Genomic DNA, 18,336 nt, shown 5'->3' with positions numbered 1-18,336 from the left:
TATCCATTTGTGATTTCTGATGACGTGGTCCAATGGAAGTAAACCAGCCCCTCTGACCCTGTCCTGAAACACTGTATCCTCCTTCTTGACATGGCTAAGACTATAAGTATGGGAGCCATAATTAAAAAGTTCAATCTTGGTGCTTGGTCCCGCTCCTACAACCCTCCCTGCATCTTCATTGTTAGCCACAAGCTCATTTTATTATTGTATCATCACCTCAGTAGTGGAGCATTTGGATCCATATTCACAATCTCCACTGTGTTTTTGTTTCTGGGTTCTTCTTCTTCTTCCTCTTCCTCCTCTTTTTTTCTCTATTCACGAGTTGGAATTGTTTTTAAGCTCATTTATTGCTTGCTTGCTCCCGTTGGTTCTCTATTTGCAATGGCTCTCTCTGCATGTTCATTTCCTGCCCATGTAAACAGGAACACAATCTCAGATCTTCAAAAGTACAGCTATGTTTCTTCTCATTTCTTATCGAGAAAAAATCCGTTGGCCCAATCTCTACACAGACTTAATCAGGTTTGTTATGTTTAAATGCTTTTTACGTGTATGGAATAATACCCATGTTGCAGAATTGAGTTAAAGACTGCTGGCTGTTGCCCATTTTGTCAAATTTTCGACTCTTTTAATCATGTTTAATGGGTGAGAAAGTGCCCTTCAAGATTTTATTTTAATTCTTTTTATATTTTTCTTCTTCTTTGTTTTTTTCCCCTTGCTTTTTGTATGGAATTTCAGTCATTTCAAGCCAAAAGAAAAAGGAAAAAAAAAAAAAAAAAAACATTGAAAGAAACGGCTGTTTTGTTCTGTCTAGGCAAAGAGCAAGAGAAGGCCAGAACGGGTTTGTGCATCGCTGTCAGAGAGAGAAGAATATCACTCACAGAGACCACCAACACCTCTCTTGGACACCATAAACTATCCAATTCATATGAAAAATCTATCAATCAAGGTATATAACAAAGACCATGTTCATGAACAAAGAAAAAGACTTAGTATCATCATATAGAATATATATATATATGAATCTTTATGGTAATTTTCAATACAGGAACTAAAACAACTGGCAGATGAGCTGCGGTCAGATGTTATCTTCAATGTTTCTGGAACTGGGGGTCACTTAGGATCAAGTCTTGGTGTTGTTGAGCTCACTGTGGCTCTTCACTATGTTTTCAATGCTCCTCAAGACAAGATTCTGTGGGACGTTGGTCATCAGGTTTCTGCTCTAAATCTTATTTGGTTTAACCTCTCCTTTTTTGCCATAGATAATGAATGGAAATTTTTTTAGACTACTGAAATGAAATGAACGGAAATTTGTCTGGATTACTGAAATGAAAATATTCTTTTGTCATATTGTTATGATAAATTGTTCAGAATTTGATTCTTCCACTGTTGGTATGCAGTCCTACCCACACAAAATCCTGACTGGGAGAAGAGACAAGATGCACACAATCAGACAGACAAATGGACTTTCTGGTTTCACGAAGCGGTCGGAGAGTGAATATGATTGCTTTGGGACTGGCCATAGCTCTACCACTATTTCTGCAGGCTTGGGTATTACTTTTCTCCTTTTCAAACGTTATGAAATTCTAACTATGTTCACCTCTATAAATAGATCACTATTGGGCTATTATCAGAGCTCATAGCTTTTCCTAGCCAAACTTTTGCATTGCATTCTCCAGTGGTGGCTTTGGAATGCCCCTACACTTGAACTAACCAAAGTAGTTGGTCAGTTGTAGAAAACTACATATTTTGAGAATTCTTTGTACGGATTGTTTTTGTGATGGTAGTACTCAAAAAGACCTTAAAACAGAGCTAAATTTATTAGATTTCCTGATCTGTTGGATACTGCCTTCTGAATTTCTCATTGGTTTGCTTGTGTTGACTTCCTATGTTGGCAGACTAGGACAGCTACCTATGGTAGGGGTCTGGATTTAAACTTATTGTAATTGATAACCATAAATTATTATAATTTTTTTTTCAACTGAAATGAAAGGATCATCCTTGCATGCTATTTGGCTAGTAGTTGAGTGGTCGAGAACTTTTCTTTCCCTTTATAGGTCTGATATGTCTTTTAGGGTATAAATTTTTGGTGCTTTTGGTGGACAGGGATGGCAGTGGGGAGAGATTTGAAAGGAAGAAAAAACAACGTAGTTGCTGTTATAGGTGATGGTGCCATGACAGCAGGACAAGCTTATGAAGCTATGAACAATGCAGGGTACCTGGACTCTGATATGATTGTTATTCTCAATGACAACAAACAAGTTTCTTTACCAACTGCTACTCTTGATGGACCCATTCCACCAGTAGGAGCTTTGAGCAGTGCTCTTAGTAGGTTGCAATCAAACAGGCCTCTCAGGGAACTAAGAGAGGTTGCTAAGGTAAATATACAAGGGAGAGAGAGGGTGCCACTTGATAAACTACTTAAATCTGGAAACTGTTCTTGTTGTAACTGAAATTATTGCAGGGTGTCACAAAGCGGATTGGTGGACCCATGCATGAACTGGCAGCAAAGGTTGATGAATATGCTCGTGGGATGATCAGTGGTTCTGGATCAACCCTCTTCGAAGAGCTTGGATTATATTATATTGGTCCTGTTGATGGCCACAACATAGATGATCTTATAGCTATTCTCAAAGAGGTGAAGGGTACTAAAACAACTGGTCCAGTCTTGATACATGTTGTCACTGAGAAAGGTCGGGGGTATCCATATGCTGAGAAAGCTGCAGACAAGTACCATGGTAACTGGAATTGACAAATTTTGTTTAGGGACAAAAATGCAAGCAAAATTTAGAGTGGCTATTCTGTGATTATGTTTATTAAGAAAAACTAATATTGACTAACCACTAGTGCCTTGGTATAGAAAATTCTTTCATGGATCTATTTAATTGCATCTAAACTTGCATTATTAGAAAGAAGTAACTGCTTGGTTTTTATTTTTCAGGAGTTACCAAGTTTGATCCTGCAACTGGAAAACAATTCAAGGGCAGTGCTATTACACAGTCTTACACTACATACTTTGCAGAGGCTTTGATTGCAGAAGCAGAAGTGGACAAGGATATTGTTGCAATTCATGCTGCAATGGGAGGTGGAACAGGCTTAAATCTCTTCCTTCGCCGTTTCCCAACAAGATGCTTTGATGTTGGAATAGCGGAACAGCATGCAGTTACATTTGCTGCAGGATTAGCCTGTGAAGGCCTTAAACCATTTTGTGCAATCTACTCATCTTTCATGCAGAGGGCTTATGACCAGGCAAGCCAGGACACATTCTTTTTGTTCATTTGCTTCAATACTCTTCTTAGTTGGATTGGTATTAAATTAGCATATTTGGTTAACCATCTACTTAAGTTCTATTAATAGCATTTTCTGCATGAATACCACAGGTAGTCCATGATGTGGATTTGCAGAAGCTGCCAGTAAGATTTGCAATGGACAGAGCTGGACTGGTTGGAGCAGATGGTCCCACACATTGTGGAGCTTTTGATGTCACTTTTATGGCATGTCTCCCTAACATGGTTGTGATGGCTCCTTCTGATGAGGCAGAACTTTTTCACATGGTTGCCACCGCTGCCGCCATAGATGATCGTCCTAGCTGCTTCCGATATCCAAGAGGTAACGGTGTTGGTGTTCAGCTGCCACCAGGAAACAAAGGCATTCCTCTTGAGGTAAGGTCCAACCGCTTTAGCAAAGAAATTGCAAAACCAATTAACAATTTAACTTTAATGTATTTCTCATAGGTTGGAAAAGGCAGGATATTGATTGAAGGGGAAAGAGTGGCACTCTTGGGTTATGGGACAGCAGTTCAGAGCTGTTTGGCTGCTGCCTCTTTAGTGGAACCCCATGGCTTGCTTATAACAGTAGCAGATGCTAGATTCTGTAAACCTTTGGATCACACCCTCATTCGAAGCCTAGCAAAATCACATGAAGTTTTGATAACGGTTGAAGAAGGATCAATTGGGGGCTTTGGATCTCATGTTGCACATTTTCTGGCCCTTGATGGTCTTCTTGATGGCAAACTGAAGGTACTGATCTAAATGAATTTTCCATTTACCACTTAAGCAATTGGTTATTATCATGATTTTTTTCAAGTTCAACAGTAACCATTCTTCTTAGGAATATGCAGAGTTAATATTTTCTTATGATGATTTTCTCTATATTTATTTGTTTTCAATTTGCAAAAACACTTAATATGTCTTCATACTTTCTGATTAAAAAAAAAACAATGGCAGTGGCGGCCACTCGTTCTTCCAGATAGGTATATTGACCATGGATCCCCGTCTGTCCAGTTGATAGAGGCTGGTCTAACGCCATCTCACGTTGCAGCAACAGTACTCAACATACTTGGAAATAAAAGAGAAGCTCTGCAGATAATGTCATCATAGAGAAAGTGGAAACATAACGGTTTTGCACTTTCAACAATGTAAAATAGAATACTTGCAAGATTTATTATGTCATCATCCATTTGTGTATGAAATGTAATTTTAGAATCACTACAGAATCATGTAACAGCACCAACTTTGGATAGAATTAATAAAAGTTTCAACTTTTTTTTTTTGGTTTAATCCTGAAGCATTGGCATTTGGTTGCTAACCCAAAAGTTTCTTGGAGCTTTTAATATAATATAAGTATCAACAAAGGTGGGTATGCTCTCCACACTTGTATTCCATTCACATTTCTCCAGTTAAACAAATTCAGTTGGGGAAAGAATAACACTCAAAAGGTCAAATTTCCTTTACTACATACTTCAAAAAGAAAAAAGAAACTTTATTACCATTCTCAGAACTTAAATTATGCTGTTGTAACTCTGATAGGAGTGGCAATTTGCATTTGTAAGATGCTTATTGCTTAATAGCTATGTTAGGTATTAAGTGGAGGGTATCTGCTTATCATGCAAAGTTGTTGGATTGCTCCAAATTGCCACTATAATATGTTTGGCTTCATCATGGAAAAAGACAATATAGAAGGTCTAGTCTGAGGCCAAACAGTGTTTCTTGGTGCTAAAAAGGTAGTGCTTATTGCTCATACAGGGAGAAGTCATATCAACTTTAGCTGTAGATTTATGCAAATGCAAGTTTTGTTTATCTTTCCATATGAATCTTTCTATCCACATAAATAAAGGTAGGGCGGTGGTCCAAAAATGTATCTTTCTGGCCCTATGTGGGCTAATGTCTTAGTGCCAACCCTAAAGGATATTTCCAATCGTAAGGATCTGCTTTGATATTATATATCCAAAACAAAGCAAGTCTACTTTGAAATCCAATGATATTGGGTTTTATTGTGCAAAGATGTCAATTGGTTAGGTCTTTGGAGATGGGTTCATATCCTTTTCCTCAAAATATGAAGTCCAGATGAGAGCCAATTTGTGTTGCTTCTTTCCCTTTCACAAGTCACTAGTCACAGCCAAGGATGGATATGGACAAGGACAATCAATAGTAAATCTCTTACTATTAATTGTAACTAAACGTGTTGCGTGGATATATTTCATATTTTAAAATTATTAATAAAAAAATAAAAATATATAATATTTAAATTTAGAAAAAGTATTATAAACTTTAAGAACCTATCGTATAAATATTTATAGAAACTCTTATTTATCATATATATATATATACTATAACTTTCAAGATAATATTCATAATGATTTTAAATTTAACTTGTTTTTTTTCTGTTTTTAAAATTTAATAGAATTATATTTCTAATAGTAATTTTAGATGGTGCTCATTCATGAATATATATATACTTATGATTATGACTTTTTATATGCTATTATTATATTTATTAATTATCTTTTATTTTACCTGTCATTAGTCTATTTATCTTCCAATCATAACTTAGTTTTATGTTCTAGCCTTATTATAGATGTTATGATAATAATTAGGAAGAAATCAAAAAGTTGCATTAATAAGTGATTAGTGATAATAATATGCCACAGATTTAGTGAGACCAATAAATTTTATTTAATATATACATATTAATTGTTAATATAGCTAAAACAAATAAAAATAAAAAGCATTAAATTTATATATATATATATATATATATATAATTTTTATTTAATTTTTTTATCTTAAATCACATATTAATTATTGGCAATAATAAAATTAATAAATTTTATTCAATAAATACATATTAATTATAATTAATATAAAAATATACATATTTATTATTATTATTATTATTAATGATAAAATGTATTTTTTCCAAATATATTTAATAAATATAGATATATATTAATTTTATTTAAATTTTTACATTAAATATTAAAAATTAAAAAGTAACATATTAATTAGTACTAATATTAAGACTAATAAATTTTATTTAACGCATAAATATTAATTATTATCAATAATAAAAATAAATAAAAAAATATTAAGAAACTAAAAGGTTATATACTAAATAAGGATAATAATAAAATAATAGTAAAATTAACAAATGAAAAAAAAAATTAATAGAGTCTTATTTGTCACCTTTAGGTGAACTTATTTAGAAAAAAAAAAAAAAAAAAAATATATATATATATATATATATATATATATATATATATATATATATATATATATATATATATATATATATATATACTTTCGTTCCAATTTAAGTGCAATAAAGTTGAAATTCTTTAAGAGTGAGCACAGAAGATTCAATTTGACCCCTTCCCCTTCAAAATAGCAAGAGAAAAAGAGAAGGTGAAGTGGTGATAAAAGAAAAATGAAAAAGGTTGGAAAGAGCGCTCATAAAATTACATATTAATTTATTTTAATTTGAGTTTATATAAGTGATTAAATTATTTTATACATAAAAATAATTAGCTAAATTAATATTGTGACACATTCACTTATATTCAACCTTTGATTTTTCTAATTTTTAATGTGGAACATATAATTCTGACAATAATTAATTTAAAGAAAAAAAGCTAGGAAATTTTGCTTTGTTTGAACAAGACTACAGGGATGAATATAGAGGAACGGATATGATATAAATTAAATGCACTTACTAGGAAAAAAAAAGTAATTGAGTAGTATTTCAGGAAAATAATATATATTTATTTCTTTAAATTTAATTTTTTTAATTTTTATAATTTATAATATTTTCATTTTAGCTTACAATTAAATTTCTTTCAAATGATTGTTAAAGCACACTCACACATTAATATATGTAAAATTTTTTCGAGTAAAAATGAAAAAGAGCTTCTATTCTTATCCATTAAACTAATCTATTGAGTTTAATTTCTAGCTCATTATTATTAATCAACTTAATCCGTCAAAATACTAAGTGTATGGAGAAAAAGAAAATTAAACAATTCAAAATCAAATAATCCAATATAATTAATTAATTAATGTATAGAAAAAATAATGTATATATATATTAAAAAAAAAATCTCTCTTTACATGACAGAACATGCATTTGGATTTTCATCACTAAACGTCATGAACACTTCCTCTTTACAATAATCCAAGAAATATGGTGGCCCTTCAACTCCTTTTGGTTCTTCATTTTCTTGATTATCTGATAGATTTTCTTTTGGAGCCTTCTCTTCTTTTTTTTCTTCTTCTGCTTCTTCCTTTTCCTTCTCTATAATTTCTACTTTCTTCCTTGTTTTCTTCTTTAGTTTCTCCAAAAGTTTTTGTGGATCCATACAGCCTGTTACCACTACTTTGTGTTTGTTCATATCTGTTGCAAATGTCTCCACCCCTTGAAGATCCACAATTAATAAAGTAAATTGATAATATGTATTCCATAATGAATTAATCATGGTTTATATTGAATTAGTTAATTAATTACCTTTGAACTTTGAAATTGTTTTGGCTACGGTTCTTTCACATGCATTACAATACATGGAGACTTTGAATTCCACCATTTTTACCTATTAATTAATTAATTAGTGCAGCTAAAGAACAAATTAAAGAAAAAGAAAATGCCAAATGCGAAGATTTTTAATTATAAAATGGAGAAAACCTTACTTCGCGTTGGTCATTTTTCTCTTCATTTGCCATTGAAAAATAAAGAAAGAGAAGAAGAAGAAGAGAGAGCAGCACAAAATGGCTTTAATGAATTAGGGTTTTTGCAGAAATTCTGGACACTAATTAAGATCATTTGAAGACGGGATTTTTTTTTTTTTTTTTTGAGAATTACAGAACCATTAGTTTTTAATTCAGAAAAATAGGATTACTTGGCTAAGGTAGGTATATAATTGAGGGAGGGAGATATAATTTCAGTTAACAAAATAACTGTCTGACAATTTTATTGAACATCAAGCTCCATAATTTAAGGGTAAATCTCTTTCAGCTTAATTAAGAGCCCTAGACCCTAATTATAACCTAAAAATTTATTACTTTTTTTATATAAGATAATACCAGAAATAAATAATAAATAAATAGTAAATAATTATTACTTATAATATACAATTCATAACAATTATTTATTATTAATATTTTTTATATTACAATTAAATGTAATTAATTTTTTTTTGTTATCCTTAAGGATTTACCACATGGCAATTCTTCCTAATCTGTCCAGCATCTCCAGTGAGCACTTCAATGGCTCCCATTTTCTTCATTGCAATAGCAAACTTGGCGAAAAAGGCATTGGGTATAGTCAGCTGTCTTACTATCCTGGCAGATTGTTCATTTTGGAGCAGTGCAGCATCAGATTGGAAAAGGCCTTTGTTTTGGAGAAGGATATTGAAGTAACTGGTATCAAATTTTAGTGAGCTTTGAGGATCCATCTCCACAGTAGTTGCTGGATCAAATGGATTAGGGCATTGGGTTTTCAAGAATTCTGCATATTTTGGATCTAGGGAAGGATCACTTCCATCAGTGCCATTGAAATTGTAGAGCCTTTTTGAGAATGTTGCACAGTGAGCAACTCCTATTGTGTGTCCTCCTGCACCAATGTAAATTTAATTAAATGTAATTATTGAAACTCAAAATTTCAATTTTTAGATAATTATAGTATTTATTCTCTCTATCTTGCAAGAATTAGGGAGGTTTCGAGTTTATACCTGATAGAACTACAAGATCATGAACATCAAGACCCTTGTTGGAAAATAGTTGCAAGAGAGTGTTGAAGTCTGAGAAGGGAGAGGGAATGTTTGCATCAATATCAGATGCAAGAGAAACATTGCCATCTCTTCTTCCTGTTAGGACTACCCACAAGGGCCTATTAAACTGCCAATCAATGAGTAAATATTTTTATTAAATGCATGCAGAGACTTGTATCAAGAGTAAATATTTTTATTAAATGCATGCAGAGACTTGTATCAAGAGAAAAACATTAAATGGGTGCAGTTGCTTATTAACTAATAATATGAAAAATTTCAGCAGATCAGTTCTAATTCTTGAAAATATTTTTGGCTAGCTAGAGTCTTACCTGAAAGGAAACAGCATCACGAGCAGCCAAGGCAAGAATGTCTGCACATGAAACTACTCCAGGGCAAACTTTCTCTAGTTCTGTCTTAATTTCATCAATGACATCGTAACCGGACAAAGATTGATTTGGAATTGTATCTTTCTCAGCTTGAGTATCTCCAACAGAATCTAACAGTATTGATGCATCACATCCCTAATACGAAAAAAAAGTTAATAATTAATGGAGTGTCTGTTTCAAAATGCAGGATTAACCAGCTAAAAAATAAAAACAATAAAGGCATGAAAAGAATATATGCTTGAATTTTTTTTTTCTATTTTTTGGATTAACATATAACTAGTTTCATGCATGAGGAGATAATAAGGCATACCCTAACAAAACAGTCATGAAAGTGCATCCTTAAGAGCTTAGCACTCAAAGCTGAGTTACTTTGAGCCCTATTTCTTGTGATTCTGCTCGCAAGCAGCTCAGCTTGTGGGCAACTTGTGCGGTAGAAATTCTGCCTCAACCCACTCGTTGCTCTCAACCCATCAGCACTACAAACCGTAACAGCTCCAAAAACAAGAAGTGATAGTATGATCAATATGGCATCTCTGCCCATCATTTTTCTAGTTCAAGAACAAGTCAAACAGAAGAAATGGAAATACTCGCAGTTTTGCACTGGAATGAGAATGAACAAGAAAGACAAAGCTATATATGATCTAAGGAACCCCACAAGGGTTCCGTTTTATTGGGAAGTAATTCCAAGACTTGTTCGAAAATAAAAGAATAGAAAAATCCCCTAAACTTGTCCATAAAATCGATTTCAGCTTGTGGGTTTCGTCAAACACCGGCTAGTTGTTAATTAATCATTATAACCACCGAAGGATTAAGCATGAAGCTATATGCGGGTGCTTATCCAGTATAACATGGACAGTATTAGCTAAAACGCCATCAAGAAGTATAGTTCATTTTCAAAAGAAAGTGCATTACACCGTATGATAGAGTGTTTTACTAATTAATCACATAACTTGCTTATAATTAATTAATCATATAACATTCTTCAATATTAGTATCAAATAGTCACTTGATATCCAAGTAACAGGGCAGGCTTCCTAGAACTTTTCTTTGATTTGATTACTATAGTGCCATTTGGAATATGGGATTGGGTCAACAAAACTTTAATTAATTGTAGACCTCAAATTTGAGTTAGTAATTTGATTTTTTTTGGAGGGGCCAAAGACTTTAAAGTAATAGTAATTATATAATTGGTAGGTTTTATAATAAGCATCTCAACTCTAACAAGGTTGGCACGCGGTACCTTCACTTCAAGGTAATTAATTTTGGTTAGATCAAATATGCAATTTGTCTATTTGACCTTTTTTTTTTTTGGGTTACATTATCTATTTGACTTTGAATTTGTTTGAATAAGGATTTGATTTCTCTTATTGCATTGCATGGATATAATTGTTTTCCTCCCTTCATATCCTAGCTTTTAAGTGTGTTTAATATCGAGGTTGAAATATGGTTTAAAAAACATATTTTTAGTTATTTTTATAAAAAAAACATATATATTTTTAATTATTTTTAGTTATTTTGTAAAAAAAAATTCAAAAATAATTTTGTATTTCTTACATTTTTCACACGAATATTCATTAAATTCATTAAATTTAAAATGTGATCAAACATAAACCTACTTTATTTTGTACTAAAATATTATCACTAATTTAAAATTAAGATGTTCCAATATTTTGTCAAAAAATCACTAAATTTAAAACCTTATAGTTCCGATGATATTAATTTTATCTCTAAGAAGACAAACTTAAATAGGCTTTATGCGTTTGGTTTTTGTACATGGTGTTTCTCAAAATTTCTTAATATTTAGGTTCCGTTTGTTTTGTAAAAACTAATTTATAAGTGAAAAATATTTTTTATGAAAAATATTTTTTATATGCTTAATATTTTATGTCATTATTCACAAAAACTATCAAGTCAAAGTATCGTGAAAGTTGAGAAAGTGAAATTAGAAAAATGACTTCAAGTGTTAAAAATGGAATGTCACTTTCCTTTATTTTGAGGTTATTTTTCTTTAACCGATAACTTATTTTTCCTTGACTAAATTTCTTCAACACCCCAAACATTGAAAAATAAGAAAAATAATTTTTCCTTTAAATAAATAAAGCCTAATTTATTTTCCTTTGATTTCTTTTAAACTATATTTCTTATCTAATTCCTAAACATCATCGCTAAATAAATCTAAAAAAAGGATTAGATCCACTAACATTGATGTTTTATTATAAATTAGCAAGATCCTCTTGTTATTTAAATTACATAAATTTTTTAAATATTACATTAAATATAATTAATTTCCTCATACATTAACTATTGCTTGCTAAGTAATGCGCAAGAAATATCTTCCTTTAATTATTAAAATATTTTTTATAATTAGGCTTCTAATTAATGATGTACACATCAATTAACAACGTGGCCCAATCTCCCTTTCATATCCTGTAATTTCTCCAATGGAACCCATTTTCAGCATTGAGCGAGTCAAAAAACTTAGCGTAACTTAAAATAAGTATGGACTGAAAAATTATTAATAAGTTTTTTTATTATTTATAAAAAATAAATACTGCTAGAGATTTTTTTTTATAATTGATTTTAATTAAAATTTTTTATTTATTTTTTGAATATAATTAATTTTTATTTAAAATTTAAATTTAAGACTTTATACCCCAACACGGCTCTAAAACCATTAAATTAAACTCACTAGTCCTAATCTTTTTCATTATAATAGACATTTAATTACTAATTAATTACTGATAGCATTGACTTTTCAATTGATGAGGACAGACATTAACCATTGCTGGCGTTGACTGTATACTTGATGAAACATGCTCTCCATAACTAGTCATTAATTATGGTACTATTTCTTTTTGGTAATAATTCATTATAAGAGATAATTTAGAAAAACTATCTTATTTATTATTTTAAAAATTAAGTAAATATTAATTTTTTTTAATTTTATTCTTATTTATTATTATTTTAATACATTATCTTTTCTTATATTTCAATGATATTATAAAAATATTTTAATTAATTATTAGATTTTTTTTATAAAAGTGTTATTTCTTTAATTATTTTATTAATTTTTGTATAAAAATCTTAAAAAAATTATTGAAATGAGATAAAGAGAGGAAGTGCCAATCGATTAATAACTTAATTCTAATAATGAAATATTTTATCATTTGATCCAATGAAATGACTTAATTTAACTCTTAAAACAAGAACAATAACATTAAACAAATTATTTGTGATGGTTTGCAAAAGCAATGATCATTTTGACATAGTAAACGAGAAAATAAAAATTAATTTCCACAAACCCAAACCCAACTTATTAAAAGAAAGAAGCCAAATAAAATATGAAATGATGCTTCCTTCACAAATAACAGCCCTCAAGAATTCACCACCCTACAATTCTTCCGGATCTCTCCAGCACTGCCAGTGAGCACTCCAATGGATCCCATCCTCATAATGGATTGAGCAAATTCATTGAAGAAATTGTCAGGGTCGAGCAATTCATCGACGATATTGCTAGAATCCTTGTCGGTTAGAAGCGCAGCATCAGATTGGAAAAGGCCTTCGTTAAGCACGAGGATTTTGAAGTAATTGTTGTCAAAAGATAAGGGGGTCAAGGGGTCCATTGGAACTGTTGTTGTGTTATCTGCAAGGCTTCTGCATTGGGTTTTCAAGAAAGAAGCACAGGTTGAGTTCAGAGAAGGGTCTTCATCACCTTTTCCCATGAAGTTGTATAACCTGTTGCTGAAGAAGTTGCAGTGTCCTACCCCAATGGTGTGTCCACCTTACCAAACATATATTTAATATATAATTGAAGTACAATAAAACTGTTCTGAACAAATACAAATTATAAAAAAAAAAATTGAATATTTACCTGATAAAACGACAAGATCATGAACTGTAAGGCTTTTGTTGGCAAAAGATTGTTTGAGAAGGGTGAAGTTGAAGAAAGGTGAAGGGATGTTAGAGAGAGCCTCTGACGCTTGAGAAATTAATCCATCTCTTCTGCCACTAAGCACTTCCCAAATTGGGAATTTAAACTGCAATGACCACAGTAAGCAAAAAAAAAAAGGCCTATAAAACCAATTAATAATACTAATTCCTGCAATTAAATAATCCCACTTACTTGGAAGGAAACAGAATCTCTAGCAGCTAGAGCAACAATATCTGCACAAGAAACCACTCCAGGACATGTCTTCTCTAGCTGGGCTTTCACGAGATAGGTTTGGAATTGCTGCCTTTTCTGCTGTGTTGTTTGGTGTGGAATCCAGCAATATAGAGGCATCACAACCCTGCCAGAATATCAAAAAATAATGAAATGCATGTTTAGCTAATACAGTATCTCAGCACTTCAAGTCGTAATCAACTATAGTATATTCAAAAGATATATATAAATGATGGAGAAAAAATTTACCCTAACAAAGCAGTCGTGGAAATGCATCCTTAGAAACTTGGCAGGCAATGTCGCATTGTTTGCGACATTCTGCCAAATGATGCTCCTCACAATGTCCTCAGCCTGGGGACAAGTATCCTTGTAAAAGTCTTTCCTCAATTCCCCTCCATGGCAAACTCCTACTTCATAAGCTAATGCAATAGAGATCAACAAGAAAATTAAGCGACTTTTCATCATCTTTCTCTCAGTATATCTCTTTGTGCTGCACTTCTGCAAAGCAAACGTAAGTACTAGCAATTTATATAGTGCTAGTCCTTGCTAATTATATATATATATATATATATATATATATATATATATATATAAAAGTTGGAATTTCCATACCTATTAAGCCTTAGAAAGTCAATAATTTGATTTGAATAGTGTAGTGAATAGTAACCCAAAACACAAAAATTTCAAGAACGTCGAGTTTAGCACATTACAGCTAGGTAAAAGTGAAGTTAAATTTATTTTTGGATTTATGCTAAGTTATGGTACTGAAACACTGTGAAACTGTGTGTTTCAGCTGAAAAAGACTTGGAAGTTCGGAGAGACTGATTCAAGGCCTAGAGGCGACCCACGTCAGGTTTGTGCACAATAAACCTTATTTGAGCCTTTTGTCATTGAAAAATTGATTTAGTGTGATTTATGAAAATTTGAAGTTAATTATGAATTGTGTTGCCATATTGTGAATGAAATTATGACTTTGGAAACTTATTGGATTTCTCACGAATCGTTTGAATAAAATATTTGAAATTGATTTTGATTCATACTTAACATGACATGACAGTATCTTATTATTCCTCCTCCATTTATGGGGTGAGATCGGTTATCTTTCCTCCCTCTCTGGTTTACCAGTTGAGGTTGTAGATCGGATGAGTACTCATTAGCTAGCTAGCCACCTCCCTCATTGATTTTGATTAGCGGGGTTGTAGATTACTTTGTCGTGGTGTACAACACGGTATTGATCGGAAATTTTGTGTCATGGCTTAAGTTGTGTATGAATTGGCAACACTGTGTTTCTTAAATTATTTGACTAAATTGTGTTATTATGAGTTTTGATAATTTGAGAAATATTTAAATTGTGTTTTGTCAACGAATGATTTATGTATTGTATTTTAAATTTTTATTGTGCACCACTGAGTATTTTTATACTCAGCGATAGTTTAATTTACTGTCGCACATAAGAGCAAGGAGAAAGCAGCAGAGTGAGCTGCGGGATTGACAAGAACTTCTTGATCCCTTTTGTACGAGTATTGTTTTATACCCTTGTAATTGTTTTGATGTAAATACTGTAATGTCATAAGTATCAATATAAAGTGAGCAGTTGTATAATAAATTGTAATAATATTATTTTTTTGATTTTATATATGTAAATTTAATTTGTGCATACAATGTTGATGGAATTATTTGAAATGGTTTGTTTTCAAAATTTTGAGTTGACTTGAAATTATTTGGTGGTTGGAAGTTGTGTAAAATTATTGAAATTGTTTTTCACATGTATTTGAAGAACTGCTTTCTCAAAATACAGACAGAACTCTGTTAAAATTTTTATAAAATTTGTGGTAAAATTAAAATGGACAAAAATTCTTACTAGTTTATAAGTTTTGAATAAATGATTTTAATTCTAATCAAAATGCTCACCACTTCCAAAATGCAAGAAAATAGTTTTAAAATCTCTTGTAGTGTACTTAATGAATTATCGATAGGTAAAGTTTGGTAGTTCATTAGGTATTCTACGGGATCATGTTATGTATTACAGAAGGATAAGGTGTGACATAATTACTGCGTAAGAAATATCTTCCTTTAATTATTAAAATTTTTTTTATAATTAGGCTTCTAATTAATGCTGTACACATCAATTAACAACGTGGCCCAATCTCCCTTTCATATCCTGTAATTTCTCCCATTTTCAGCATTGACTGAGCAAAGCGAGCCAAAAAACTTAGCTTATTATATGTGTAACTCAAAATAAATATGGACTGAAAAATTATTAATAAATTTTTTTATTATTTATAAAAAATAAATACTGCTAAAGATTTTTTTTTATATATATAATTGATTTTAATTAAAATTTTTTATTTATTTTTTGAATATAATTAATTTCTATTTAAAATTTAAATTTAAGACTTTATACCCAGCACGGCTCTAAAACCATTAAATTAAACTCACTAGTCCTAATCTTTTTCATTATAATAGACATTTAATTACTAATTAATTACTGATAGCATTGACTTTTCAATTGCTGAGGACAGACATTAACCATTGCTGGCGTTGACTGTATACTTGATGAAACATGCTCTCCATAACTAGTCATTAATTATGGTACTATTTCTTTTTGGTAATAATTCACTATAAGAGATAATTTAGAAAAATTATCTTATTTATTATTTTAAAAATTAAGTAAATATTAATTTTTTAAAATTTTATTCTTATTTATTATTATTTTAATACATTATCTTTTCTTATATTTCAATGATATTATAAAAATATTTTAATCAATTATTGGATTTTTTTTTTATAAAAGTGTTATTTCTTTAATTATTTTATTAATTTTTGTATAAAAATCTTTAAAAAATTATTGAAATGAGATAAAGAGAGGAAGTGCTAATCGATTAATAACTTAATTCTAATAATGAAATATTTTATCATTTGATCCAATGAAATGACTTAATTTAACTCTTAAAACAAGAACAATAACATTAAACAAATTATTTGTGATGGTTTGCAAAAGCAATGATCATTTTGACATAGTAAACGAGAAAATAAAAATTAATTTCCACAAACCCAAACCCAACTTATTAAAAGAAAGAAGCCAAATAAAATATGAAATGATGCTTCCTTCACAAATAACAGCCCTCAAGAATTCACCACCCTACAATTCTTCCGGATCTCTCCAGCACTGCCAGTGAGCACTCCAATGGATCCCATCCTCATAATGGATTGAGCAAATTCATTGAAGAAATTGTCAGGGTCGAGCAATTCATCGACGATATTGCTAGAATCCTTGTCGGTGAGAAGCGCAGCATCAGATTGGAAAAGGCCTTCGTTAAGCAAGAGGATTTTGAAGTAATTGTTGTCAAAAGATAAGGGGGTCAAGGGGTCCATTGGAACTGTTGTTGTGTTATCTGCAAGGCTTCTGCATTGGGTTTTCAAGAAAGAAGCATAGGTTGAGTTCAGAGAAGGGTCTTCATCACCTTTTCCCGTGAAGTTGTATAACCTGTTGCTGAACAAGTTGCAGTGTCCTACCCCAATGGTGTGTCCACCTTACCAAACATATATTTAATATATAATTGAAGTACAATAAAACTGTTCTGAACAAATACAAATTATAAAAAAAAAAAATTGAATATTTACCTGATAAAACGACAAGATCATGAACTGTAAGGCTTTTGTTGGCAAAAGATTGTTTGAGAAGGGTGAAGTTGAAGAAAGGTGAAGGGATGTTAGAGAGAGCCTCTGACGCTCGAGAAATTAATCCATCTCTTCTGCCAGTAAGCACTTCCCAAATTGGGAATTTGAACTGCAATGACCACAGTAAGCAAAAAAAAAAAGAGGCCTATAAAACCAATTAATAATACTAATTCCTGCAATTAAATAATCCCACTTACTTGGAAGGAAACAGAATCTCTAGCAGCTAGAGCAACAATATCTGCACAAGAAACCACTCCAGGACATGTCTTCTCTAGCTGGGCTTTCACCTCATCTATCACATCAAATCCTAAAACTCCAAGAGATAGGTTTGGAATTGCTGCCTTTTCTGCTGTGTTGTTTGGCGTGGAATCCAGCAATATAGAGGCATCACAACCCTGCCAGAATATCAAAAAATAATGAAATGCATGTTTAGCTAATACAGTATCTCAGCACTTCAAGTCGTAATCAACTCTAGTATATTCAAAAGAAATATATAAATGATGGAGAAAAAATTTACCCTAACAAAGCAGTCGTGGAAATGCATCCTTAGAAACTTGGCAGGCAATGTCGCATTGTTTGCGACATTCTGCCAAATGATGCTCCTCACAATGTCCTCAGCCTGGGGACAAGTATCCTTGTAAAAGTCTTTCCTCAATTCCCCTCCATGGCAAACTCCTACTTCATAAGCTAATGCAATAGAGATCAACAAGAAAATTAAGCGACTTTTCATCATCTTTCTCTCAGTATATCTCTTTGTGCTGCACTTCTGCAAAGCAAACGTAAGTACCAGCAATTTATATAGTGCTAGTCCTTGCTTGATGTTAAGAGATTTTATTTGACTTGTATTTCTTATTATACCTGGTCGTCTTTCCCTGTAAACCGTGCGCATTAGTTAGGGTTTGGTGAACAGTATCGTTTAAAAAATTAAGTACATAGCAGATCAAGGGTATGATTGATTTTCCATTACTTTTAAATGAGCAAAGAGCATTGACATCCCGATTTCAAGTTTCTACATTTATTCATTTTAAATTTAATTATTTTTATATTAAAAGAAAATAAATTTTATTTTGTAT

The 18,336-nt window shown here is 31.4% G+C and overlaps 3 protein-coding genes across 3 annotated transcripts; 1 reads left to right on the top strand and 2 right to left on the bottom strand.

The window, feature by feature from the left end:
- Positions 1-75: 75 nt before the first annotated feature.
- LOC110631942 (probable 1-deoxy-D-xylulose-5-phosphate synthase, chloroplastic) lies at positions 76-4,556 on the top strand. Its single transcript, XM_021779992.2, has 10 exons — positions 76-519; positions 812-946; positions 1,046-1,210; positions 1,398-1,548; positions 2,104-2,375; positions 2,462-2,735; positions 2,939-3,246; positions 3,378-3,659; positions 3,732-4,016; positions 4,224-4,556. The coding sequence occupies exons 1-10, from the start codon at positions 91-93 to the stop codon at positions 4,374-4,376; spliced, it is 2,454 nt and encodes an 817-aa protein (XP_021635684.2). The 5' UTR covers positions 76-90; the 3' UTR covers positions 4,377-4,556.
- Positions 4,557-7,378: 2,822 nt separating this feature from the next.
- Positions 7,379-7,988, bottom strand: LOC110631924 (heavy metal-associated isoprenylated plant protein 19). Its single transcript, XM_021779946.2, has 3 exons — positions 7,956-7,988; positions 7,777-7,858; positions 7,379-7,686 (listed from the first exon to the last, which is right to left on the bottom strand). Exons 1-3 carry the CDS (start codon positions 7,986-7,988, stop codon positions 7,379-7,381), a joined length of 423 nt encoding a protein of 140 aa, XP_021635638.2.
- Positions 7,989-8,470: 482 nt separating this feature from the next.
- LOC110631951 (uncharacterized) lies at positions 8,471-18,326 on the bottom strand. The gene is made up of 10 exons (XM_021780002.2): positions 17,781-18,326; positions 17,461-17,658; positions 17,207-17,372; positions 16,768-17,115; positions 12,797-12,988; positions 10,222-10,282; positions 9,731-9,968; positions 9,364-9,555; positions 8,996-9,161; positions 8,471-8,877 (listed from the first exon to the last, which is right to left on the bottom strand). Exons 1-10 carry the CDS (start codon positions 18,150-18,152, stop codon positions 8,471-8,473), a joined length of 2,340 nt encoding a protein of 779 aa, XP_021635694.2. The 5' UTR covers positions 18,153-18,326.
- Between the last annotated feature and the right edge of the window lie 10 nt (positions 18,327-18,336).

The sequence above is a fragment of the Hevea brasiliensis genome, chromosome 4 (genome assembly GCF_030052815.1).
Source record: "Hevea brasiliensis isolate MT/VB/25A 57/8 chromosome 4, ASM3005281v1, whole genome shotgun sequence".
Classification (NCBI taxonomy): Eukaryota; Viridiplantae; Streptophyta; class Magnoliopsida; order Malpighiales; family Euphorbiaceae; genus Hevea; species Hevea brasiliensis.
This window is presented reverse-complemented; position numbering and strand designations above follow the sequence as displayed.